The sequence below is a fragment of the Ranitomeya variabilis genome, chromosome 5 (genome assembly GCF_051348905.1).
Source record: "Ranitomeya variabilis isolate aRanVar5 chromosome 5, aRanVar5.hap1, whole genome shotgun sequence".
Taxonomy (NCBI): Eukaryota; Metazoa; Chordata; class Amphibia; order Anura; family Dendrobatidae; genus Ranitomeya; species Ranitomeya variabilis.
The window spans coordinates 174,934,123-174,961,143 of NC_135236.1; the positions used below are offsets into that span (position 1 = coordinate 174,934,123).

Consider the following 27,021-nt stretch of genomic DNA (forward strand, 5'->3'; position numbering starts at 1 on the left):
ATATTAAAATATATCCATATAATGCTGCATAAAGGTTAATGATGGCCCCATAAGATGCTCCATATTAAAATATGCCCCATATAATGCTGCAAAAAGGTTAATGATGGCCCCATAAGATGTTCCATATTAAAATATGCCCCATATAACGCTGCACAAAGGTTAATGATGGCCCCATAAGATGCTCCATATTAAAATATGCCCCATATAATGCTGCTGTGATTAAAAAAAAAAATGACATACTCACCTCTTGTCGCTGTCCGCTGCTCCTCAGCGTCGCCGGCTCTCTGCAGTGACTGTTCAGGCAGAGGGCGCGCACTATCCATGTCATTGCGCCCTCTGACCTGAACATCACAGCCAGAGGACCCGGAAGACACAGCGCGGCGGAGGGAACGGGGACAGGTGAATATCGAATGGCTCACCCTCCCCCAGTCCTACTCACGCTCCTAGCGCTGCATATCAGTCCCTGCATTTCGGGCGCCGGCATCTCTCTTCCTGTCTTCCTTCCTGTGCTGAGCGGTCAGTGATACCACTCATTAAAGTAATGAATATGCGCTCCATGCCTATGGGAGTGGAGGCGCGTGCATATTCATTACTTTAATGAGTGGTACCATGTGACTGCTCAGCACAGGAAGGAAGACGGGAAAAGAGATGCCAGCGCCCGAGATGCAGGGACTGATATGTAGTGATTACACCAGGAGGGTGAGTATGATGTCTTCTGCTTCCCCACCCCCCCTCCCTTAGCAGCAATGACTCGTGTATAAGCCGAGTTTGGCATTTTCAGCACAAAAAAATGTGCTGAAAATCTTGGCTTATACACGAGTATATACGGTTACTGTGCATTATTTTATGCAGAGACAAGTCCTGGTTGGAAGAAGTGATGGCAGTCTGTGCTGGATAAAGAAGAAAAGCGAAGATGAAAGGCTTCAACTAGAGACGTCAGTGCAGAATCAGTGTGTTACCTGTACACTTACACTATACACTGTATACAGAGCTCCTGTCACTGGTTATCCCTGTGTTATCTGTATACTATATACAGAGCTCCTGTGTATAATGTTACTGGTGATCTCTGCATTACCTGTACACTGACACTATATACAGAGCTGCTGTGCATAATGACACCGGTGATCACTGTATTACCTGTATACAGACACTATACATAGAGCTCCTGTGTACAATGTCCCTGTTGATATATGTATTACCTGTACACTGACACAATATACAGAGCTCCTGTGTATAATGTCACTGATGAGTCAATGTATTACCTGTACACTTACACTATCACTCAATACTATGTACAGATCTCCTGTCTATAAGATCACTGCTGATCACTGTATTACCTGTACACTATATACAGAGCTCCTGTGTATAATTTCACTGTTGATCCATTTATTACCTGTACACTGACACTATATACAGAGCTCCTGTGCATAATGTCACTGTTATAGTCTGTATGTGAGTTCTGATTTTGTGCTGCAGGGGTTAATGCTTTTGACCTCTCTCTGGTTCTGGGAGGGCTCTAAATAGCCTCTATTGGGCTCTGTCCCTTGTCAGTGATACTTTTGACCTCGGCTTAGTTCCTTACCCATGTGTATCTGTGGATACTGTCTGCCTGTGTATGCTTGCTTGTGTATGACCCAGTCCGTTCCTGTTTCTGATATTTCTGCCTGACTCTACTTGTTTTGCCTCTCTGTTATGACCTTTGCCTGTCTTTGACCTTCCGTTCCGTTGCTCCTGCCTGTACTGTGCTGCTATCTCTGGTTTCCAGACTTTGCTTTGTGACTGACCTCATCCCTGTCTTGCCTCTCCTGTACCGTGCCATCTCCTGGTTTAGACCCATGTCTGTCCGACTACTCTCTGGGCATCTCTAGCCCAAGCACCGGTCTCCGGAGTGCCGGGGCTTGTCTCCGCCCCTAGACACTCCCCCAGCAGTCACGTTCTTCAGGTCCTGTTTGCCTGAAGCATGCATCTCCACCGCTGCCGCCCCCGCTCCACAGGTATCTTTGAGAATAGTTTGTTCAACTCAGGACATGCGCACTGGCTCAGTGAGCAAGAGCAGTGCGGTTTTCCTGACAGTCACTGACAAGTTCCTGTTTTACCAGTACACTTACACTATACACTGTATACTATGTAAAGCGCTCCTGTGTATAATGGCACTTCTGGTAATATTAGTATTGTGGTTATTTATTAATGATCAGTATTGTAGTATCTGGTCACTATGTGGTTGTAATATGTTATCTGGTTATGGTGTGGCTCTATTTGTCCCTTGTATGTGGTATTGTTCGGTCACTATGTGGTGGTAATATGTGGTCCGGTCATGGTGTGCTGGTATTTGTCCCTTGTATGTGGTCTTATTGGTCATTTAAAAAAAATGCATGTGACACATTCCCTTAAAGAAAAATAAATAAATATATACCTGAAAAGAGTACTGCATATATTAACAAATTGTGGATAGGTTAGTGTAGAGTAGGGTCTACCTTGTCGTGGTGGGGATTGAAAAATCTTTTTGGCAAAACAAAAGCTGATGGCTATATGTGTGATATGGTGTTCGATGGGAACTGTTACTGTGTGATTGGTCAAGACGTGGTGCAGAAGTTGAGTTTTTCCAAGATTGGGCAGTGGGACTTTGGAAGGTTTGAGGGGTGGAGGCACAGCTGGGGTGGAGTCTCTAGGGGGGCCCGAAAATTTTGCAAATATGGAGCCCTGAAATTCCTGGTGGCAGCCCTGGTAACATCTGTTTATTTTACAGCCTAAGTATTGTCTTACACAATGAAAGTGGAGACCCATGTGTGTAGTGAATCAGATGATGAATCTGGGGAGGATGAAGAAGATGAGGAAGAGTCAGAAGCAGAAATTCTGAGCCAAACAATCCCAGAAGACAAAGAAACCAAAATTAAGACTGTGGACACCGAGCAAACGAATCCATTAGAAGAAAGGGAAAATGAGAACAACTGGGACCAAGAACTTGAAAAGCCAAAAACAGATTTCACATCGGACTCCACAGACCAGTCTAAAAAGAAAAAGAAGAAAAAACGCAGGTGTTTAGCAGATGTTGGACTCTTCACTATGGACAGGTGCCTAGGGCTACAGTCACACATCAATGTGAGGGTTGCCATCTGAGAAACAGACTGACTTTTTCTCTGGTGTCATTTTGGTTGCTTTTTAGTTACATCATCTTTTCTCTCATCCCTTTTTTTTCATTGAAACAAGTGGACCTTGTCAACAGGATTGTGCACAGTAACCTACTGATGACCCACCTACTGAAACCCATGCTGATATGTACTTAAATAGTTATTCTCATTGAGATAATCCAGAATAACATCCCTCAGAAACCCTTCAAATATTTTACCAACAATAGATGTAAGACATACTGGCCTATAATTTACAGGTTCACTTTTAGGCTATGTGCACACATCAGGATTTCTTGCAGAAATTTCCTGAACAAAACCGGACATTTTCTGCAAGAAATCCGCATGCGTTTTTTTCGCATTTTTCTCGTGTTTTTTTGCGGATTTTTTGCGTTTTTTCCAGAGGTTCCCAATGCAATAATATATTGGGAAATCCGCAAAATTAATGAACATGCTGCGTTTTTTATGTGATTTACTATCTTAGTATTGTGATATTTCTCACATTATATTATTAGGAAGGGTTTTTTTCCCTCCATGTAGGTGGTTTTTCGTTACAGGTCCCAGTATAATGGTTGGAACATTGATGGCACACATGAAGAAATAGTGCTGGAGGTGGTTTCCAGATATGCGCACTATTGTCCTATCACATATATGAACGCTGAAGGAGATTCTTAGATATGCGCATTATTGCTCTGCCTTCTTTGTGTCGATACGGAGTGGGATTCCAGACATGCGCACTGGCGTTCTGTTTTGTGCAGGCGCAGAACACAGGAGCGCTGAAGGAGATCTTCGGTCATGCGCATTAATGATTGGTTTTTCCTTGTGCGGACACTGTTGTGTGCAGGCGCAGAATATAGGAGCGCTGAAGGAGATCTTCGGACATGCGCGTTAGTGATCGGCTTTCCTTATGTGGACACTGATTGGATATTTGGACATGCGTACTGGTGTTCCCTGATCTCTGGGCACTATAGACATGCGCTCTAATATGCCGGACTTTGATCTCTATGGGTGGGGTCCGGCTTGGGACATGCACAGTTGAGAATATCGTTTGGACTATGGGCGTATTTAGTATCTGGACCTACGTAATGATGCGCATTGCATGCTGGGGTCAGTGCGGTCATATGATATATGATTTAGAGATTTGATTGGGCTATATCTTCTATGAACACGCCTATGGGAGTGGCTGAATACCATGACAACCGCTAATGCACTGTTCTGATAGGTGGGACACGGTATGTTTATATTTTAGGTGCCAGGAATTTATCTCTGTTTTCTTGGGTTAGAATGTATGCAAAAGAGGGATCGGGGTTAGTTGGTCTATGTTAGATGGGGTGTTGTAATGATTGCTACTCATATGTAATTGTTCTTATATGTATATATGTGAATTATATTGTTATGTGTTTTTTTCTATGTTTATATGGTATCCCTATTGGTAGATGGTTAATTAATGAGCTGGGCCTAAGGGTATATAATGGTGGTTGGAATGTTTTGTACTGTGCTTGACAAAGGTCTTCTGACCGAAACGTTGCCGCAGGAGGCAGAATAAAATGTGAGCTGCTTTTTCACTATCCGCTGTGGCGCTGTCCCTTTCTTCAGCTTGGATTTGGACTTTTTATCTGGGATGGACCCCCTGGTGAGGATGTGCGCCCTTATGTCCATAGAGACGATGTGATTATAGGGTGCGGCCCTACTATTTTCTTTGATGCTAGTCCTGTGGAACAGACCCCATCGCTATAGAGTCCCTAAATATAAGAAATAATGGTTTGTCTGTTACATTACTTAGTTCTCTTAGTACTTGTATGTGTATGTCATCCGGACCCGGAGATTTATCTATTTTAACCGGCTAAATAAGATTAAAATAAGTAAATCTCCGGGTCCGGATGGCATACACCCATGAGTACTAAGTAATGTAATAGACAAACCATTATTTCTTATATTTAGGGACTCTATAGCGACAGGGTCTGTTCCACTGGACTGGCGCATAGCAAATGTGGTACCAATATTCAAAAAGGGCTCTAAAAGTGAACCTGGAAATTATAGGCCAGTAAGTCTAACCTCTATTGTTGGTAAAATATTTGAAGGGTTTCTGAGGGATGTTATTCTGGATTATCTCAATGAGAATAACTGTTTAACTCCATATCAGCATGGGTTTATGAGGAATCGCTCCTGTCAAACCAATCTAATCAGTTTTTATGAAGAGGTAAGCTATAGACTGGACCAAGGTGAGTCATTGTGCGTGGTATATCTTGATTTTTCCAAAGCGTTTGATACCGTGCCACACAAGAGGTTGGTACTAGTGTTGAGCGATACCTTCCGATACTCAAAGGTATCGGTATCAGATGGGATCGGCCGATATCCAAAAAATATCGGATATCGCCGATACCGATACCCAATACCAATGCAAGTCAATGGGACACAAGTATCGGAAGCTATCCTGGATGGTTCCCAGGGTCTGAAGGAGAGGAAACTCTCCTTCAGGCCCTGGGATCCATATTCATGTAAAAAATAAAGAATTAAAATAAAAAATATGGATATACTCACCCCTCCGGCGGCCCCTGGACCTTAGCGATGTAACCGGCAGCCTCTGTTCTTAAGAATGAGGAGTGAGGGACCTTCGATGACGTCGCGGCTTGTGATTGGTCGCGTGACCGCTCATGTGACCGCTCACGTGGCCATTCACAAGCCGAGACGTCATTGCAGGTCCTAAACTCACTGCATTCTTAGGAACAGAGGCTGCCGGTTACATCGCTAAGGTCCAGGGGCCGCCGGAGGGGTGAGTATATCCTTATTTTTTATTTTAATTCTTTATTTTTTACATGAATATGGATCCCAGGGCCTGAAGGAGAGTCTCCTCTCCTCCAGACCCTGGGAACCATACACTGGGAACTTCCAATTCCGATTTCCGATATCACAAAAATATCGGAACTCGGTATCGGAATTCCGATACAGCAAATATCGGCCGATACCCGATACTTGCGGTATCGGAATGCTCAACACTAGTTGGTACACAAAATGAGAATGCTGGGTCTGGGGGAAAATGTGTGTAAATGGGTAAGTAACTGGCTTAGTGATAGAAAGAAGAGGGTGGTTATTAATGGTATATTCTCTAACTGGGTCGCTGTGACCAGTGGGGTACCGCAGGGGGTCAGTGTTGGGACCTAATCTCCTCAACATATTTATTAACGATCTGGTAGAAGGTTTACACAGTAAAATATCGATATTTGCAGATGCTACAGAACTATGTAAAGCAGTCAATACAAGAGAAGATAGTATTCTGCTACAGATGTATTTGGATAAGTTAGAAACTGGGGCTGAGAGGTGGCAGAAGGAATCAATGTCACCATTGCACACTGAACGGGAAACCACTGGGTAAATGTGACATGGAGGAGGACTTGGGGATCCTAGTTAATGATAAACTTACCTGGAGCAGCCAGTACCAGGCAGCGGCTGCCAAGGCAAACAGGATTATAGGGTGCATTAAAAGAGGTCTGGATACACATGATGAGAGCATAATACTGCCTCTGTACAAATCCCTGTTTAGACAGCACATGGAGTACTGTGTACAGTTTTGGGCACCAGAGCTCAGGAAGGATATAATGGAACTAGAGCGAGTACAAAGGAGGGCAACAAAATTAATAAAGGGGATGGGGCAACTACAATACCCAAAGAGATTAGCAAAATTAGGATTATTTAGTCTAGAAAAAAGACGACTGAGGGACGATCTAATAACCCTGTATAAGTATACTAGCTGTTTCCAGCCAGCTAACGCTCGGCATGCTCATTGCTATCTAATTAAAGCTGCTAGTGATAAAACTAAAGTAAATAATGACAACATTCAATAGCGCTTACGCAGGTGGTAAATTAACTTAAAATGAAGTTAATAACAATAATAATAATTAAAAATCAGAATAATACTAATACATTTTATTCACAGTGTAAAATCAATAGCAAACTGGATTCATGTGGTAATGTGTGAGGACGGAACCTCGTGTGGTAATGTGTGGGGACGGAGCCTCATGTGGTAATGTGGAGGGACGGAGCCTCGTATGGTAATGTGTGGGGACAGAGCCTCGTGTGGTAATGTGTGGGGACAGAGCCTCGTGTGGTAATGTGTGGGGACGGAGCCTTGTGTGCTAATGTGGGGGGACGGAGCCTTGTGTGGTAATGTGTGGGGACAGAGCCTCGTGTGGTAATGTGTGAGGACGGAGCCTCATATGGTAATGTGTGGGGACAGAGCCTCGTGTAGTGATGTGTGGGGACGCAGCCTCGTATAGTAATGTGTGGGGACGGAGCCTCGTGTGGTAATGTGTGGGGACAGAGCCTCGTGTGGTAATGTGTGAGGACGGAGCCTCGTATGGTAATGTGTGGGGACGCAGCCTCATGTGGTAATGTTTGAGGACGGAGCCTCGTATGGTAATGTGTGGGGACAGAGCCTCGTGTGGTGATGTGTGGGGACGCAGCCTCGTGTAGTAATGTGTGGGGACGGAGCCTCGTGTGGTAATGTGAGGATGGAGCCTCGTATGGTAATGTGTGGGGACAGAGCCTCGTGTGGTAATGTGTGAGGACGGAGCCTCGTATGGTAATGTGTGGGGACGCAGCCTCATGTGGTAATGTTTGAGGACGGAGCCTCGTATGGTAATGTGTGGGGACAGAGCCTCGTGTGGTGATGTGTGGGGACGCAGCCTCGTGTAGTAATGTGTGGGGACGGAGCCTCGTGTGGTAATGTGAGGATGGAGCCTCGTATGGTAATGTGTGGGGACAGAGCCTCGTGTGGTAATGTGTGTGGACGGAGCCTCATGTGGTAATGTGTGGGTACGGAGCCTCATGTGGTAATGTGTGAGGACGGAGCCTCATATGGTAATGTGGGGGGCGGGATTATGTGTGGTAATATTGTGGGGGGGCGGGATTATGTGTGGTAATGTGGTGGGGGGCGGGATTATGTGTGGTAATGTGGTGGGGGGCGGGATTATGTGTGGTAATGTGGTGAGGAGGTAGGATTATGTGTGGTAATGTGGTGGGGGGGCGGGATTATGTGTGGTAATGTGGTGGGGGGCGGGATTATGTGTGGTAATGTGGTGGGGGGCGGGATTGTGTGTGGTAATGTGGTGGGGGGCGGGATTGTGTGTGGTAATGTGGTGGGGGGCGGGATTATGTGTGGTAATGTGGTGGGGGGCGGGATTGTGTGTGGTAACGTGGTGGGGGGCGGGATTATGTGTGGTAATGTGGTCGGGGGCGGGATTGTGTGTGGTAATGTGGTGGGGGGCGGGATTGTGTGTGGTAATGTGGTGGGGGGGCGGGATTGTGTGTGGTGATGTAGGGGGGCGGATCTACTGTGCAGGGGGCGGGATTAGCGAGTAATCACGATGCCTCTTATATATATAGATAAGGGGACAATACAAATATCTCTGAGGATCTGTTTATTCCAAGGAAGGTGATGGCCGTGGCACCTGCGCTGCAGCATAATCACATGGTTAGTGTGGCAATAATACATTTTTTTTATGTTATCCAGTCAGGGAAAAAAAAATTTGAAAATGGTGACCAACCGTGCCTGCGCAGTAGCAGCTATCGGTGTTGATAGCTGTGATCCGATAGCTGTTACTGTGCATGCACTCACATGCCTTTTTCAAGCCAAATCTGTTATGGAAATAAACACAAAAACATATATTGTGTTATGTAAATCATAAAAAAGCATATAAAAAAATATACGTGAAGTACTAAAATTGAAATGATGGAAAACCCAACCGGAAAAGTGACTAAGGGTACCACGTGGGACCTTCCTAATCTGAGATACTACATACGAATACATGTTCCTACATTTAAAATCGTTATGGAGTAAAGAACGCAAGTAGAGATACATATGACATCATGGATGGAGATTATTGCAAGTAAACATACTTCTAACTATAAGCCCATGTATACATACATAGGACCCGTTCGTGTAGTCCCAGTTGAGGACATATATGTAGAATCCACCAGTGATCCAAACAGAAAGTGTATTCATATTTGTATAGGTTTTTACTTATTCTTGTGGGGACCCATATTGATATGTTGCAATGTAATAGAATGCATACAATAACTCAGACATATATACAGGCCAGGGTTTACCTGTTAGAAGTAAGTCACGATTATGGGAGTGTATTATTATAGTTGTGTGCGGATGCAGCGCCCCAGAGTCCTGGTCGTTGCAGTGATGTCGCTCTGCCGCTAAGGGGAGTGATGTTACGTCTGATTGCACTAAAGGAGTTCACCTGACCAGGTATCACACACACACTACACTTCACACTCCGGCCACCAGGGGGAGTGGTTCTATGTAGTAGGCCACTCCTCACGCTCTGGTAAAACTGGGGGTTGGACAGGAAGTTAGGGAGAAAGCAGCCCGAGAGAGTTCGGGAGAGGACCTGTCAGGGGTGGGATCCTGACAGCGGCCTAGCGAAAAGGACAGATCGTTACGGAGCCGTGCTTGAGTGATATAATGGCAGGCTTCTTAGAAAGGACACGAAGCGAGGTTTATTGTGGAGAAGTGAGAAGCGAGATCACAGTACAAAGGAGAATAGAACCAGTAGGAGTCATGCCTTAAGATCGTGGCAACATCCTACTGAGGCGCATAGCCAGTGGCCGGGGCACCGAGGAAGTAACAGACTCTACGCATTACTTCGAACTACGGCAGGACAGTTAACTTCAGGTTGGTTGTCTCACCCTTTTTCACCTAACGAAGACAACGGAGGCAATTGTGGGAGAGGGGCGTCTCTAGGGTCCCAGAATAACTCCAGGCCTACCCCGTCATACGGGTGCGTCCTAGTCATATCATCTGGGGGACGGAGAGAGAAAGAACATCAGAAACAGACACAACAGTTGTGAGGACTATCCCGTGGTGCTCAGCAGGGAGGTACTACAACACACAGGCGCTAGAAGGTAGGCACTGATTTCCACCTGTAAAGGGAACTCTGGATGTGCCTTCGGACCGGCCGGTCTCAGCCAGCCCTGTTAGCAGTGCTCTGGATTGCGGATCCTGAAGCCGTCGGTAAAGAGACTGCAACCCTGTTTCCTCGTTATTCATCGCGCCTTGCACCACGCACCACCATCACACCTTTCATTGGACGCCCCTTAGCAGGGTGACAGACCGGGTCTAGCCACCGTGACAACCCCAGGACCGAGACAGAGAGGCCCGGTACCGAGTACCCCACGGCCCTGCATCTGGGGGCGCTCCAACTTGGCGTCACGAACAGGATCTACTTAAGCCTGAAGAGTCAGGTCATGTGTGCCTTGGAACTGTGTCTGAATTGTGCTTGAACCGTGATTTATTGCAAAGACTGTGTATTGTTGCTTGCCGCCAAAAGTTTCCGCCAAAATCCACCATAGTTTCGTGGGCGGAGTCGACCGAAAAGAGCGCGGAGCGAGGAGACGCTGTGAGGTGCCGACTCCGGAAGAGGAACCCCGACTTCCACCAGGATAGCAGAGGGGAGGAGCGGCCATGTCTGATTCGGGAGAAGCGGAGGCGGCGGCCACAGCCGCAGGGGCACCTCCAGGCCCCGCAGTAGACGCAGCTGCGGGCCTTGTATCACCGCCGGATGCCGCAGAGCTTGCCGCCCCCATCAGCCCGCCGGATACCGCCGCGGCTACAGCAGCCATCATGCCCTTCTCCATGCCGTACCTACCCGGAGCAGCCTGGCTCCCGCGATACTCTGGAGAATCCCATACATTAACTGACTTTAAAGAAGGGATTTGTAGCCTGCTCGAGTTTTATCCCTTGACGGAGCCTCAGAAAGTCCATAGGATAACCGGCCAACTCTTTGGAGCGGCTCTGAGAGAAGTGAAGTCCTGGCCCGCCGCAGATAAGAGAACTGCACAGCAGGTCTTTGCAAAGCTCAAAGCCACCTTTGACACCCGCACCGCTATGGAAATTAAATTGACGTTCTATGGGTGCAAGCAGAGGCCGCAGGATAGCTTATGGGACTATGCCCTTAATCTCCAGGAGGCACTGCGGGCCATCAAGCAGAGTGACCCAAACAGCATGCAAGATGAAGATAAACTCCTGAAAGAGTGGTTCATCGAGGGGCTCCTGTGCAGTCACCAAAGGGCCCAGCTACACTTCCTGGCCATGCAGAATCCAGACCTGACTTTTGCGCAATTCAAAGACAAAGCCATCCAGGCGCTGCCAGAGCGACAGCCCAGCCGTGCCGTACTTCCCAGGCATCAAGCCCTCACGTACCACCAGGAGGTGGCACCAGAAGCAACCGTCTCCGCTGAGGCCGATGCCCAGACCCTGGAAGATGATTCCCCTGCAGGACAGCGCCTCCAGATGCAGGAGCTGACCAAGAGCGTTGCTGCCCTAGCCCGGACCGTCCAATCCCTGCAGGAGGCCCCCAAGGAGAAGATCCAGCTGGCTTCCAGACCGGAGGATGTCCCCTGGCAGCGACAGAGGAGGGTTCAGTCGACCAGAGGTAGAGACGACGATCGTTTTCATCGGGACGGACGACCTATCTGCCGCCGCTGCCACCAGGTGGGCCATCTTGCAAGGTACTGTCATTTAAATGAGCAACCCCTGGGGCATAGGGCCAACCCCCAGGAGTAGGACGGTCAGTCCCGCAAAATTGGAGAGCCAAATACATCAGAGGGCGGCCAGTTCTCCCTATCGTGATCGACGGTATCTCCATGAACGCTTTGCTGGATACCGGTTCCCAGGTGACGACTATGCCTTACATCCTTTATAGACGTTATTGGGAGGACACCGACATTACTCGTGGCCCCGATGATGATTTCACCATCATAGCCAGTAATGGTCAGCCATTGCCACAAGTGGGGTATAAAGAGGTCACCATCAAAGTGGGGCGGGTAGAATTGGAGGCCCAAGGGATTGTAATTGTTGATATTGACCGCCGAGAATGTAATCCCATGATGACCATTGGTACTGTTAAGTCCTTCTCAGTCCCTGGCTTACTGGAGGTAAGCTTCCAGGTAAATGACACGCAAACAAAGTATTGTGTGATCATATACAGGGGAAGCTCAGGAGCGCGTCTGACTCTCTGGGCTTTACCCCTCCTTTATAAAGAAAAAGAGTTATGCATTTGCAGACATGCGCACAAGCGCTCATTATTTCACATTCTCTTACAAAGCTTATCTATACTGTGAAATTTACAACCTCTAGTATGTAGGTAAAAGGCTATAATAACAGAAGGAATGCGTGCATAAAAAGGAAATGTCAACTTGCTCAAGTTTCTTGCTGATAAGCCAGACGTCTCAAGAGAAAGATACAATGGATTCTTTCAGTCTAATCTCTACAATTCCCCCCTTTGACATATTCCTTTTATTTATTACCATAGGGCCAAAGACAAAGCCTTTATTTTTGGTATTACACATACACACACTTATATTATTAATAAGAGAATCAAATCTAGTATTAATTCTTCTATCGCAAATTATTTTCTTCTTTAGCAGTATACTAAAATATAAAAACAAAAATTAGTACAGTAATATTAATCAGAATCACTAGAGGATAACATAAGAATAAAGGAGAAAGAAAAAAAACTTTATACTCTTGCATCTATTACACAAAGTTTATCTGTGCATACTGAGATACCCTTGAGCACAATCTGGAATAGTACGTATATGACTATTATAAGCTGATTCTGTACAGCTATACTAGTGTTTAGTATATCCAATATATCCCAAATCTGATCATCTAGATAATCCGTGGCTCTAACTAATTTATCCCACATCTGTGTTAACATTATTAACATCAATATCATGAGTTTTGTACTGCTTTTTTGCAGTGGCTTGCATGTATCCATGATGCCTTTCCTTCAAGCTTGACTGATGTAGGTGTTGTCAACAGGACTTGGAAGGGTCCGTCAAATCTTGGTTCAAGAGCCTTTCTGGTGTGTCTTTTTACATAGACTTGATCACCTGGTTCCAACTTGTGACTTCCTTCAGTGTTGTCAGGATCTGGAAGAGAAGCAAAAACTTGTGCATGCACCTTAGTTAATTGTTTCTGGAGGTTTTGCACATAAGAAGTCAATGACTCAATATTTAACACAAGTTGTTGTGGAAAATAACATCCTAAATTGGCAGTCCTGCCAAACAAAATTTCATATGGAGACAGTTTAGTCTTACCCCTTGGGGTATTGCGTATTGAGTAAAGGGCCAGTGGAAGGCATTCTGTCCAAGGCTTTCCTGTTTCAGCCATGGCTTTCTGTATTTTTAATTTTAAAGTTCCATTCATGCGTTCCACCTTACCGGAACTTTGAGGATGGTATGGAGTGTGTAACTGACTTTCAACACCCAACATTTTCAGTACATTTTGAAATATTTCTCCAATAAAATGAGTACCCCTATCTGACTCGATCACTTCAGGGAGACCGTAACGGGGTATCAGTTCGGCAACTAGCTTTACAGCAGTGTTTTTAGCTGAAGCCTTCCGAACTGGATAGGCCTCTGGCCACCCTGAGAACATGTCCACACACACCAACACATACTCATACCCATTACTTTTTGGCAGCTGGATAAAGTCTATTTGTAATCGCTGAAACGGATAGAGAGGTCGGACGTGGTGCTTCATAGGGGTCTTTGTCGTCTGTCCGGGATTATGTGCCAGGCATATAACGCATGCAGCACAATAGTCTCTTGCGTAGTTGCCAAAACCTGGAGCCAACCAGACTTGCTTTGCCAGTAGTGTCATTGCATTTGCAGACACATGAGTAGGGTGGTGTAGTCCACCAACTACAATCGGGTACCAGGCTCTAGGTAGACATATTAGTCCATCTTTCTTCCAAATTCCTGCTTGTTCTTCTGCCCCTTCCTTTTTCCACCTGTCCCTCTCCTCTTCTCCTGCATCTTCCTGTGCTTGTCTCAGTCTATCTTCAGTATTTTCTGTGGGGTTTACAGTATGAACCTGCTGTAAGGGTTTGACCGCTGCTGCCTTGGCTGCTTTATCAGCCCTATCATTTCCCCTAGATTCCCTAGTGTCGAGTCTCACATGTGCAGCTACCTTAATTACTGCTACTTCTTTTGTTTCTTGTGCAGCCTCTAAGATCTGTTTGATCAGAGAAGCATGTTTTACAGGTTGTCCTGACGCTGTCATATAACCTCTAGCTCTCCAGATTACTCCAAAATCAAACACAATACCATGTGCATACCTAGAATCAGTGTATATATTAGCTGTCTGATTCTCAGCTATTTTTAGTGCTTCAATCAATGCTGTTAGTTCTGCTTCTTGTGCAGACTGTTTCGGTGGAAGAGGTTCTGCTTTGAGAGTTTCAGATTCTGACACAACTGCATACCCTGTATGGAAGTTACCTGTGTCATCTGCAAACCTACTACCGTCTATAAACAGCTCTAAATCTGGATTTTGAAGTGGTGTTTCGGATACATTGGGTAAGCCTACCGTTTCTTGTAAAATGAGCTCTGTACAATCATGTGTGTCTGTAGGGAAAAAATTTGCGTGTGGATCAGTGTCCTTATTCCCCCCTTCAGACTCGAGAGGTAGCAGTGTAGCTAAATTGAGAGTCTGAAGCCTTACAAATGTGATAGTAGAGGGGAGCAGCAAAGAACACTGTAGCCGCAAATGTCTGGCCATGGAAATGTGTTTTGGTTGGACCTGGTTTAATATCCCATAAACATCATGTGTAGTTTGAACTGTGAGTGGATGCTCTAGGACAATTTCTGATGCTTTGTCCAACAATAGTGAGACAGCAACAACCACACGTACACAGGTTGGCGCTGCTTTAGCTACTGGATCTAACCTTGCTGAAAGATATGCAATTGGTCTTTGTTTCCCTGCATGCTTCTGGGTAAGAACTCCTGTAGCATGGGAATCAACTTCTGCAGCCATAAGCTGAAATGGTTTTGTGTAGTCTGGTAGCCCTAACGCTGGAGCTGAAACAAGGGCATCTTTTAATTGTTGGAACGAAATCTGACCTTCTTTTGTCAACAAATAAGGTTCACTTTTTACACAGTCATACAGTGGTTGCATTAGTTGACTGGCATGTATAATCCATTGTCTACAATGAGACACTATTCCTAAAAATGCTCGTAGCTGTTTATGATTTCTAGGCTCATTCATCTGTCTTATTGCTTCAGTTCTTTGAGGTGTAAGATGCTTTTTACCTTGAGAAATGCAATGACCTAGAAAGACCACTTTGATCTGACAAACTTGTAGCTTTTGTCTATTCACTTTACACCCTTCTTTTTCTAGAAAACATAGTAAACTCACAGTGGACCTTTCTGCAGTTTCTAGATCTGGGCAGCAAAGTAGTAGGTCATCCACATACTGCAAAATTACTACCTGTGATTCAGGTTCAAACCTTTGAAGAACTGTTTGTAGGGCATTTGAATAAAGAGTAGGGGAGTGTATCATTCCCTGTGGAAGGCGTGTCCACGCCAACTGTTTGCCCTTAAATGTAAATGCAAACAAATGCCAACTATCTTGGTGTAAAGGAACCGAGAAAAATGCATTTGAAAGATCTATTACAGTAAACACTTGAGAACTGGCTGGTATCTGTGATAGTAACGTATGAGGATTGGGTACAACTGGGGTGATTGGATCTAGAACTTTGTTTATTTCTCTTAGATCATGTACCATACGATATTTGGGCATGGAACTCTTATCAAGAGTTCTCTTCTTGACTGGATACAGAGGAGTGTTAGCAGGTGATTGTATCTCTACCAAAACTCCTTTCTCTCTATATCCCTCTATCTGTTTTGTAATTGCTAATTCCTGCTGGGCACTCACAGGGTATTGTCTGAGCTGTGGGAGAACAGTTCCTGGTTGCACAGATAATTTTACAGGAGCTATATGCAATAATCCCACATCAGTGTCACCCTGTGCCCACAGTGTTTCTGGGACCGTTGAGAGGTCTAGATCTGTGTTGTACTCTTTTTCTTCAGTATAATCCTCAAAAGCCTGAATTCTGACATATTGTTCTAATGATTCTGCATCATCAGGGATAGTCAGCATAACTGTGCCATCGTCCCTAAATTTGATGTTAGCTTCTAATTTCTTTAATACATCAGTTCCTAAAAGACATGTTGGGGCACCTCTGGCATACAAAAATCTGGATGCAAAAACATTTAGGTCCTAATGAGACCTCTATCATACAATGTATGATTTCTTCCCACCCATTGTCTTTGATAATTCCACCTCGTTCTTTACTCAGTCTTTCCCATTCTGTACTAAACATAAGTGCTTCTGAAATTCCCAATTTTTCTCTTACCCTTCTAATCTGCCTTCTGACTGTCTTTCCACATCTTTCCTGTATGATATCTGCTGCTTCCACTTGTCCTAAGACAGTTTTGGTCTGTTTATTTCCCATTTTTCTTTTCAATATTAGCTATGACTACCCTAGGTGACGTTTGGACAACCACTTCCTCTGTTGGTGGCGTCTCGTTGCCTTCTCTCCTAGGGAGCTAAAATATTGAAGGGCTCGTCTGCTCCGTTTCTTCTAATATGCAGGACGTACTTAAGTGCTATTATGCACACAGACAGACCCAGCAACACCATACAGATCACAAAACTTTCTGTGTCAGTTAGCATACTTGTCCCAGGCTCATGAAAACCCGCGTCCTGGGCTCATTCTATCAAACCTTATCCAGAAATGAAGGAGGTTAAGCACTTAATGAATAGTCAAGCATGGGCGGAGAAGAAGAACGCAACCACATGACCCAGTTAGGCTGACTTCCGTGTATAAGGCTTATACCCCAACTATTTCGGCTTATTTTTCTACGCACTTTTGCTCTTCTTTCACAACATACCACAACCTTCACACTGTTCACACACTGCCAGGGACAGGACTCATAAGTCTATACAATATGGTAACCCGAGTTTTATAGGTATCTACTCACTACTAGACTAACCCAGCGTGACACGGCTCATAGAGATCTTTCGGATAATACAGGGCAGATAAAAGAGAACTAATAATGTCTCTTACCTGGCCAGGTTTTTCAGTTCATTTGCCGTCCATTATCCCAGATCTCCGTTGTCCGTATCCGCAGGTAAATCTCGAGCAAATACTCTTATCTCAGGTCCCTGTTCGATGCGCCAAAGAAATGTTAAGTCCTTCTCAGTCCCTGGCTTACTGGAGGTAAGCTTCCAGGTAAATGACACGCAAACAAAGTATTGTGTGATCATATACAGGGGAAGCTCAGGAGCGCGTCTGACTCTCTGGGCTTTACCCCTCCTTTATAAAGAAAAAGAGTTATGCATTTGCAGACATGCGCACAAGCGCTCATTATTTCACATTCTCTTACAAAGCTTATCTATACTGTGAAATTTACAACCTCTAGTATGTAGGTAAAAGGCTATAATAACAGAAGGAATGCGTGCATAAAAAGGAAATGTCAACTTGCTCAAGTTTCTTGCTGATAAGCCAGACGTCTCAAGAGAAAGATACAATGGATTCTTTCAGTCTAATCTCTACAGTACTAATGTCATAGAAAATTGTCTTGCAGAAGTTATTGTTTTGTTACAGCAGGTAGCAGAAACAGCTGGCTACAGTGAACAACGCGCCCTGCAAAAAGAAATCAGGGCTCTGATGCAGAGACAGCAGGTGGAGCTGACTGGTGGTGAAATTGGTCGTGTCACAGTGAGTGATTCAAACCCCATTGCGATACCCCCCAGGAGTGAAATGTTGATATGGTGTCGGGCAGCCATAGGCCTCAGGGGTAAAGACTATCAGGCCCTGGTAGAACCCGTATATTCAGATAATAGGCCTACCCTCCTGACAGCCAGAGGGGTGGTTGACATCCGCAAGGGGAGGGTGCCAGTACGTGTCCTTAACTGTGGGGAGGAGGAAGTCCATCTAACCAAATATGCCACACTTGCCAAACTGTTTACTGTCAATAATAGTGTGATACAGGCACCCGGACCCTTGGTCCCGTCCAATCCGGCAGGGAACAACGGTTCTGCAGGGCAACTGAAAGATTGGAGTCGGGAATTGCACGTGGGCACTGACTCTACCCCACCTCACCAGAAACATGGGGCCTACAGGGTGGTTCATGAATACAAGCGGGTATTTAGCAAACACCCCCTAGATTTTGGGCAGGTAAAAGGGATTCAACATCATATCCCCACAGGAGATCATTGACCCATAAAAGAGAGATACCGTCCTGTACCCCCAGCTCATTATCAGTGTGCCAAAGACATGTTGCGAGAGATGAAGGAGGCTGGGGTAGTAAGGGATAGTTGTAGCCCCTGGGCAGCTCCGTTAGTCCTCATTAGGAAGAAAGATGGCACAATGAGGATGTGTGTTGATTATAGGCAGCTAAATCGCATTACACATAAGGACGCATATCCACTGCCCAGGATAGAGGAGTCCCTGGCTGCTTTAAAATCTGCTAACTACTTCTCTACCTTGGATCTCACCAGTGGGTACTGGCAGGTTCCCGTGGCAGAGGCGGACAAGGAGAAGACGGCCTTCACGACGCCAATGGGTCTCTGCGAATTCAACTACATGCCCTTCGGATTGTGCAATGCCCCGGGAACGTTCCAGAGGATGATGGAGTGCTGTCTGGGACATAAGAACTTTGAAACCGTGCTGCTATATCTGGATGATGTCATTGTCTTCTCCAAGACCTATGAAGACCATCTGAAGCACCTGGCAGAGGTGTTTGAAGCCCTGTCCAACTTTGGCTTAAAGGTGAAACCGTCCAAATGCCATCTGCTAAAACCCAAAGTGCAATACCTGGGCCATGTGGTGAGTGCTGAAGGAGTGGCCCCAGACCCCGACAAGGTTACGGTGATCAAAGACTGACCGAAGCCCAACAACCTCCATGAAGTCCGGCAGTTCCTCGGGTTGGTAGGCTACTACAGGAGGTTTATCAAGGACTTCACCAAGAAAGCCGCGCCCTTACAAGACCTGTTGGTGGGCCAGTCCAAGAAGACCAAGTGTAAGAATACTCCATTTGACTGGAACGACAGACTGGAGGGATCCTTCTCTTGTTTAAAGTCAACGCTGACGGGAGAAGAGGTACTGGCCTACCCTGAATATGACCAACCATTAGTATTGTATACGGACGCCAGCAACGTGGGGTTGGGAGCCGTGCTATCCCAGGTCCAGAAAGGCAAGGAAAGTGTAATCGCTTACACCAGTAGGAAGCTTCACCCCACTGAAAGGAACTCTGACAACTACAGTTCCTTTAAGCTGGAGTTCCTTGCCATTGTCTGGGCCGTGACGGAGAGGTTCAAACACTACCTGGCCTCAGCAAAATTCACCGTCTTCACGGATAATAATCTGCTAAAGAATTTGGACACAGCGAAACTCGGTGCCTTGGAGCAGCGGGGGATGGCCCGGTTGTCCAATTACGACTTCACCATCAAGTACCGGGCAGGGCACAAGAATGCGAATGCCGATGCATTGTCCCAAATGCCCCACTTGCCCGAAACGGAGGAAGATCCAGAAGCATTCGAAGAGGTAGAGCTGCCCGCTTTCCATCGCCCCAAGGCCACCCAGTGCTCCCATCAGGTGGAGAACAGGCGCAAGAATAAGCAGGGTGCCCCGTTGAATCCCCTGCCCCATCATGGGTGGGCAGAGAACCAGGATGGTGACCCTGCGGTCCGTCGGGTGAAAGAGCTCCTGACGCAGGCAGGTTTGCATCCCGGCCCGGATGACCCACCAGAGGCATTACAATTGTGGAAGGAGAGGGGCAGACTGTTTATTCACGATGGTAAGCTGTGCCGGAGGAGCATTGACCCACGCACTCATGAATTGGTATGGCAGATTGTGGTCCCAAGACAAGATGTGCCAATGGTCCTGGGAGCGTACCACTATGGGGCAGGACACTTCGGGTGGAGGAAGCTGGAGAGGCTGCTCCGAGGGAGGCTCTACTGGATTGGTATGAAGAAAGCCATCGAGAATTGGTGCCGAGTGTGGCCCATGTAGCCTACGCCGGAAGGATCGTGACAGCCAGCGGGCTCCCTTGCAGCCCATCATCACCAAACGGCCGCTCGAACTGGTCGCGCAGGATCACGTGAAGTTAACACCCAGCCGGTCAGGCTATATCTACGCTCTCACCATCGTGGACCACTACTCCAGATTCCTGGTAGTCGTTCCGGTCAAAGACCTAACGGCTAGAACGGCCGCCAAAACCTTCCAGCAGTACTTCTGTCGACCTCATGGGTATCCGGAGAAGGTACTGACCGATCAGGGGCCAGCATTTGAAGCGGAAGTGTTTCAGGAGTTCTGCAATCTGTATGGATGTAAGAAGATCAGAACCACGCCATACCATCCACAAACCAACGGGATGTGCGAGAAGATGAACCAGGTGGTGATCGTCTTGCTGAAGACCTTACCTGTGGAGGAACGGAACTTGTGGCCCACAAAGTTACCAGACTTGGTGGATATGTATAACCACATCCCGGTGAACTCCACCAACTGCACTCCAGTGTACCTGATGCGAGGAAGGTCTAGCAAGTTACCTGTGGATCTGGACATGGGGGTCCTGACCCCCGAAGATATCTCGCTAGATGCGGACTGGGATACAGAGAGGCAGCAAAGGTACCGCAAGGTACAAGAGTGTGTGGAAAGAAGTCTCGCCCAAGCCCGACAAAAACAAGAAAGGGATTACAACCAGCATGCTCCTGCGACTCCCTTGCCACCCGGGGAGCAGGTACTCAAACGGAAGCGAAGACTACACAAGCTTGATGATCAATGGGAAGCAGAGCCATATACCATCCTGCCATCTGATTTCGACAATACAAAGGTCTGTCTCATCAGCAAAGATGGAGGGGAAACCTCAACGCCAATATCCAGAGACCACCTTAAGATATGCCCTGATAAGCTGAGAGATGGGGAAACAGACCCCGGGACGTCTCTGCCCATGGAAGAGGAGTAGATGATACACACTGTTCTTGGCGATTTCCCCCAGTCTTGGACTCAAATAAACCAGGCCATTGTGGTACCTGTCCTAATGTTTCATCAACTGACACCGCCAGAACTAAATGTGGAGCCAGGTCACCCGGACCCGCAACCACAGCGAACCCCATCGGAGGATGCCATGCCAACCGTTGAACCGGCAAATCCTCCCTCCATCGGTCAACCTGCCATACCCACCGGTGGTGAAAGCGGCCCTGAGAGCTCCAGCCTGCCAGTGCTACCCAGACTCACTAGAAGTGTAGCTAGAAGGCAGTGCACTACACCAGCGGTAGCAGGTATAGCGGGCCCTGTTAGGTCAATAGCAACCCCTGCGCTGCGGAGGTCTACACGCAGCACCAGGAATCAAACTCCACTTCGCTACAAAACTTGGAGATACTAATGATAGTTGTTATTTGGTTAAAAGTGTTTGTGTAAATATCTTTGTTACAAGTTTAATACAATGGAAAATGGAGTATGGACGGTGAATTGCTCCAAAACTTTCAAAAGGGATCCCTTTGTTTACCCGGGATCCCTGCTGTTTTAAGTTTGCACCCACTGAACTGGGAGTCATGAACTGTGCATGACCGAAACTTTCGCAACGTTCAAGTGTTCTCACCTCCCATAAAGGGAAGCACTGTTATATTTACTTGTTCATAGTGTTTAATTGTTTATAGTATTTCAAAATTTTATGTGTTTTCTGCTAACATGTATTGTCGTTCTTATTTTCCCAGTTCGGGAGTACTGGATTTAACCGGGGGGGGAGTGCAGCGCCCCAGAGTCCTGGTCGTTGCAGTGATGTCGCTCTGCCGCTAAGGGGAGTGATGTTACGTCTGATTGCACTAAAGGAGTTCACCTGACCAGGTATCACACACACACTACACTTCACACTCCGGCCACCAGGGGGAGTGGTTCTATCTAGTAGGCCACTCCTCACACTCTGGTAAAACTGGGGTTTGAACAGGAAGTTAGGGAGAAAGCAGCCCGAGAGAGTTTGGGAGAGGACCTGTAAGGGGTGGGATCCTGACAGCGGCCTAGCGAATAGGACAGATCATTACGGAGCCGTGCTTGAGTGATATAACGGCAGGCTTCTTAGAAAGGACACAAAGCGAGGTTTATTGTGGAGAAGTGAGAAGCGAGATCACAGTACAAAGGAGAATAAAACCAGTAGGAGTCGTGCCTTAAGATTGTGGCAACATCCTACTGAGGTGCATAGCCGGTGGCTGGGGCACCGAGGAAGTAACAGACTCTACGCATTACTTCGAACTACGGCAGGACAGTTAACTTCAGGTTGGTTGTCTCACCCTTTTTCACCTAACGAAGACAACGGAGGCAATTGTGGGAGAGGGGCGTCTCTAGGGTCCCAGAATAACTCCAGGCCTACCCCGCCATACGGGTGCATCCTAGTCATATCATCTGGGGGACGGAGAGAGAAAGAACATCAGAAACAGACACAACAGTTGTGAGGACTATCCTGTGGTGCTCAGCAGGGAGGTACTACAACACACAGGCGCTAGAAGGTAGGCACTGATTTCCACCTGTAAAGGGAACACTGGATGTGCCTTCGGACCGGCCGGTCTCAGCCAGCCCTGTTAGCAGTGCTCTGGATTGTGGATCCTGAAGCCTTCAGTAAAGAGGTAAAGAGACTGCAACCCTGTGTCCTCGTTATTCATCGCACCTTGCACCATGCACCACCATCACACCTTTCATTGGACGCCCCTTAGCAGGGTGACAGACCGGGTCTAGCCACCGTGATAACCCCAGGACCGAGACAGAGAGGCCCGGTACCCAGTACCCCGCGGCCCTGCGTCTGGGGGCGCTCCATGGACCCATAAAGATCTTATTTTCTTTTCCTTTTTTTCGTAGATACTATGACAACTATGACTATGACAAGCCGCCCACTCTCCTTCTCCCACCTGCTCTCCCTTTCTCTACTTCTCCTCACTGCTGGTGACATATCTCCCAACCCTGGCCCCTCACAGCTCATACCTCCTATTACTACCCCCTCCTATCGCTCCCAACCCAATATAAACACCCGAAATCTTGCCCACCTCAAATCCGTGCCCATGACGCCCACCCCCCTGCACCCTCTCTCTGGATCACTATGGAATGCCCGCTCCATCTGCAATAAACTCCACGTGATTCACAACCTCTTTACCTCTTGTAATCTTTTCTTTCTGGGCATCACCGAAACATGGCTGACTGACACCCTCTGACACAGCCTCCCCTGCTGCACTATGTTATGGTGGCCTCCCCTTCACCCACACTCCTCGCCCTGGCAACAAACATGGTGGAGGAGTGGGCCTTCTCCTTTCTTCCAACTGTACCTTTAACCCAATCCCACCTCTACCCTCCCTTATCCTCCCCTCTTTTGAAGTCCACTCTGTTCGCATCTACTTCCCTTACAACCTCCAAATGGCTACCATATACCGACCACCGGGCCCGACCACTGCCTTTATTGACCAATTCTCCACCTGGCTACTTCACTTTCTGTCTGCTGACATTCCCACCATCATCATGGGTGACTTCAACATCCCCATTGACACCCACCAGACTGCAGCCTCCAAACTCCTGTCCCTTACTTCATACTTTGGACTTACTCAGTGGTCTTCCTCAGCCACCCACACAGACGGACACATATTAGACCTGGTCTTCACCAGTTTATGCTCCCTATCTAACTTCACAACCTCCCCTCTCCCTCTATCTGACCACCATCTGCTCACGTTCTCATCCCTGTCCTTATCACCTGTCACCCATGAGTAGTAGAGCATAGGGAGGTTTCGTCAAACTCAATTTGACAGGTGGACCCGCCCCTATCAAAGTGTATCAAGAGTGTGTAACCCCTCCCCTCCCTGGCTGCCAGCTGTCAGCATCTGTTGCCTGTGTGTCTGCTCTCCCCTTTTGATATAGTTTGCTAATGTTAATTTGATACAGTGATTATTATCCCAGTATTGGTTTATATTAGATTTTTCATTTTTATATGTAACTGGTGTGAGATTACTCTGTAATCAGGGCATTGTGTTTTATTTTATATTAGATTTTTCGTTTTATATGTAGTTGGTTTGGGATTATTCTGTAAGAGACATAAATACATCTCAAATACATTTCAATACTATAAAAATTCTTACAGAGTATAAAAGCAAAAACATTAAATAGTACAATGATCATACACCAACTCACTTCTTACAAAATAAATAAATAGTATCACAAGTACAATGAACATACATCATTACACTTCTTACAAAATAAATAATATAGTGTTACAAGCCAAGTACAGCATTTATCCTGGAGATCCACATCTACACAGATTCTACTATTCCTTACTTAACTACAAACAGATGTGTCTCTGCAAAGCAGGGTCTCGTCAAACTCAATTTGACATAAATACATCTCAAATACATTTCAATACTATAAAAATTCTTACAGAGTATAAAAGCAAAAACATTAAATAGTACAATGATCATACATCAACTCACTTCTTACAAAATAAATAAATAGTATCACAAGTACAATGAACATACATCATTACACTTCTTACAAAATAAATAATATAGTGTTACAAGCCAAGTACAGCATTTATCCTGGAGATCCACATTTACACAGATTCCACTATTCCTTACTTAACTACAAACAGATGGGTCTCTGCAAAGCAGGGTCTCGTCAAACTCAATTTGACATAAATACATCTCAAATACATTTCAATACTATAAAAATTCTTACAGAGTATAAAAGCAAAAACATTAAATAGTACAATGATCATACATCAACTCACTTCTTACAAAATAAATAAATAGTATCACAAGTACAATGAACATACATCATTACACTTCTTACAAAATAAATAATATAGTGTTACAAGCCAAGTACAGCATTTATCCTGGAGATTCACATTTACACAGATTCCACTATTCCTTACTTAACTACAAACAGATGTGTCTCTGCAAAGCAGGGTCTCGTCAAACTCAATTTGACATAAATACATCTCAAATACATTTCAATACTATAAAAAATTCTTACAGAGTATAAAAGCAAAAACATTAAATAGTACAATGATCATACATCAACTCACTTCTTACAAAATAAATAAATAGTATCACAAGTACAATGAACATACATCATTACACTTCTTACAAAATAAATAATATAGTGTTACAAGCCAAATACAGCATTTATCCTGGAGATCCACATTTACACAGATTCCACTATTCCTTACTTAACTACAAACAGATGTGTCCACATTCTCACGGGTATATTATGTATATTTTGTGTTTTGCATCATTATTTGATACTGTAATTCTCATTTTATATGAGATTTATAACACATTCTCATTTTTATATGAGTTTTATAACACATTCTCATGGGTATATTATGTATATTTTGTGTTTTGCACCATTATTTGATACTGTAATTCTCATTTTATATGAGATTTATAACACATTCTCATTTTTATATGAGTTTATAACACATTCTCACGGGGATATTATGTATATTTTGTGTTTTGCATCATTATTTGATACGGTAATTCTCATTTTATATGAGATTTATAACACATTCTCATTTTTATAAGAGTTTTATAACACATCACATGCATTTTACAGGCATATTATGTTTATTCGGTGTTTTTGCAGCATTATTTGTTTCAAATTTACAAATCTAAAATGGTCTGTATGTACTGTATATGCGCGTTGAAATTGCGGGGCGGCCTTTGATGATGATAAAAATGCTGTAAAGCGTCTGAACGATCTACGATATTTTATTATTAGTAAATTTTTCAACCAATAGCCAACCAAGCTTAGTCATGTGGATTTAGATTTATTTAAATTCACAGGTGGGGTGTATGTACACATGCATGATTTAGTTTAAAAGCATATAGTTCAGCGATAATATCAGGAGTTGGACAGGCATTTATCAGTCTTTCATACGTATCACAGAAAGATTTTAGTTTGATCTGTGCCAGTTTGGTATGGACGTACTGAGCAGACATGGCAATAAAGATTTTGTTGTATTCATCATTCCACACAGGGGTCCCTGTGCAAGATGAATGTTCAGCAACATTCTGTTTTTTACTTACACAGCGCCGCAATACTGAGCGTTTCTTTAGAGGTAGTACATTGCCAAAATCGCTAGAAGATCCTGCAAGAGCAGAATCTGCAGATTGTACAGCTTGACACACCCGTATATTGAACGGAACTGTGGGTGACCACATACCCTCGGAGAGCTGTTCAATTTCTCTGTTTTCAGAAGTAACTTGTGGAATGCTGGCTGTGCTATTGGCCTCCTGAGTTATACAGGGACTAGCGATCTGTGATGCAAATCGCTTTCTTGAAACGTTCTTAGATTTTTTACGTGAAATCTTGGGGCCTGGATTCCCGGAGTGTTTGGGTGCCGCGTAGCTTTCCTCACAATCTACAACACAGATGGGCGAAAGAGGCGTTGTTCTCACAGACGCATTAGCTCTTTGTGGTTGATTCTGTGCAGATCCGTAATTACACCGCTGCAAATCTCGTGGTTGAAGATCCGACATATCTAAAAGAAAAGGTGCAAGTGTCTGTTATCCACAAAACCGACGCCTCTTTCGCCACATCTGTTTGTAGTTAAGTAAGGAATAGTGGAATCTGTGTAAATGTGGATCTCCAGGATAAATGCTGTACTTGGCTTGTAACAATATATTATTTATTTTGTAAGAAGTGTAATGATGTATGTTCATTGTACTTGTGATACTATTTATTTATTTTGTAAGAAGTGAGTTGATGTATGATCATTGTACTATTTAATGTTTTTGCTTTTATACTCTGTAAGAATTTTTATAGTATTGAAATGTATTTGAGATGTATTTATGTCAAATTGAGTTTGACGAGACCCTGCTTTGCAGAGACACATCTGTTTGTAGTTAAGTAAGGAATAGTGGAATCTGTGTAAATGTGAATCTCCAGGATAAATGCTGTACTTGGCTTGTAACACTATATTATTTATTTTGTAAGAAGTGTAATGATGTATGTTCATTGTACTTGTGATACTATTTACTTATTTTGTAAGAAGTGAGTTGATGTATGAT

At 45.2% G+C, this 27,021-nt stretch overlaps 1 protein-coding gene across 6 annotated transcripts in view; it reads left to right on the top strand.

Annotated features, from left to right (window-relative positions):
* The window catches only part of TTLL13 (tubulin tyrosine ligase like 13), a 128,047-nt gene that overhangs the window by 25,808 nt on the left and 75,218 nt on the right, over positions 1 to 27,021 (top strand). For 3 of the 6 annotated variants that reach the window (XM_077263539.1, XM_077263538.1, XM_077263537.1), the window contains exon 2: positions 2,747 to 3,035. The exons of the other annotated variants lie outside the window; for them this stretch is intronic. In XM_077263539.1, coding sequence (XP_077119654.1) covers positions 2,767 to 3,035 — 269 coding nt within the window. In that variant the 5' untranslated portion in view covers positions 2,747 to 2,766. The remainder of the gene's footprint in view (positions 1 to 2,746; positions 3,036 to 27,021) is intronic. 6 annotated transcript variants of the gene reach the window in all.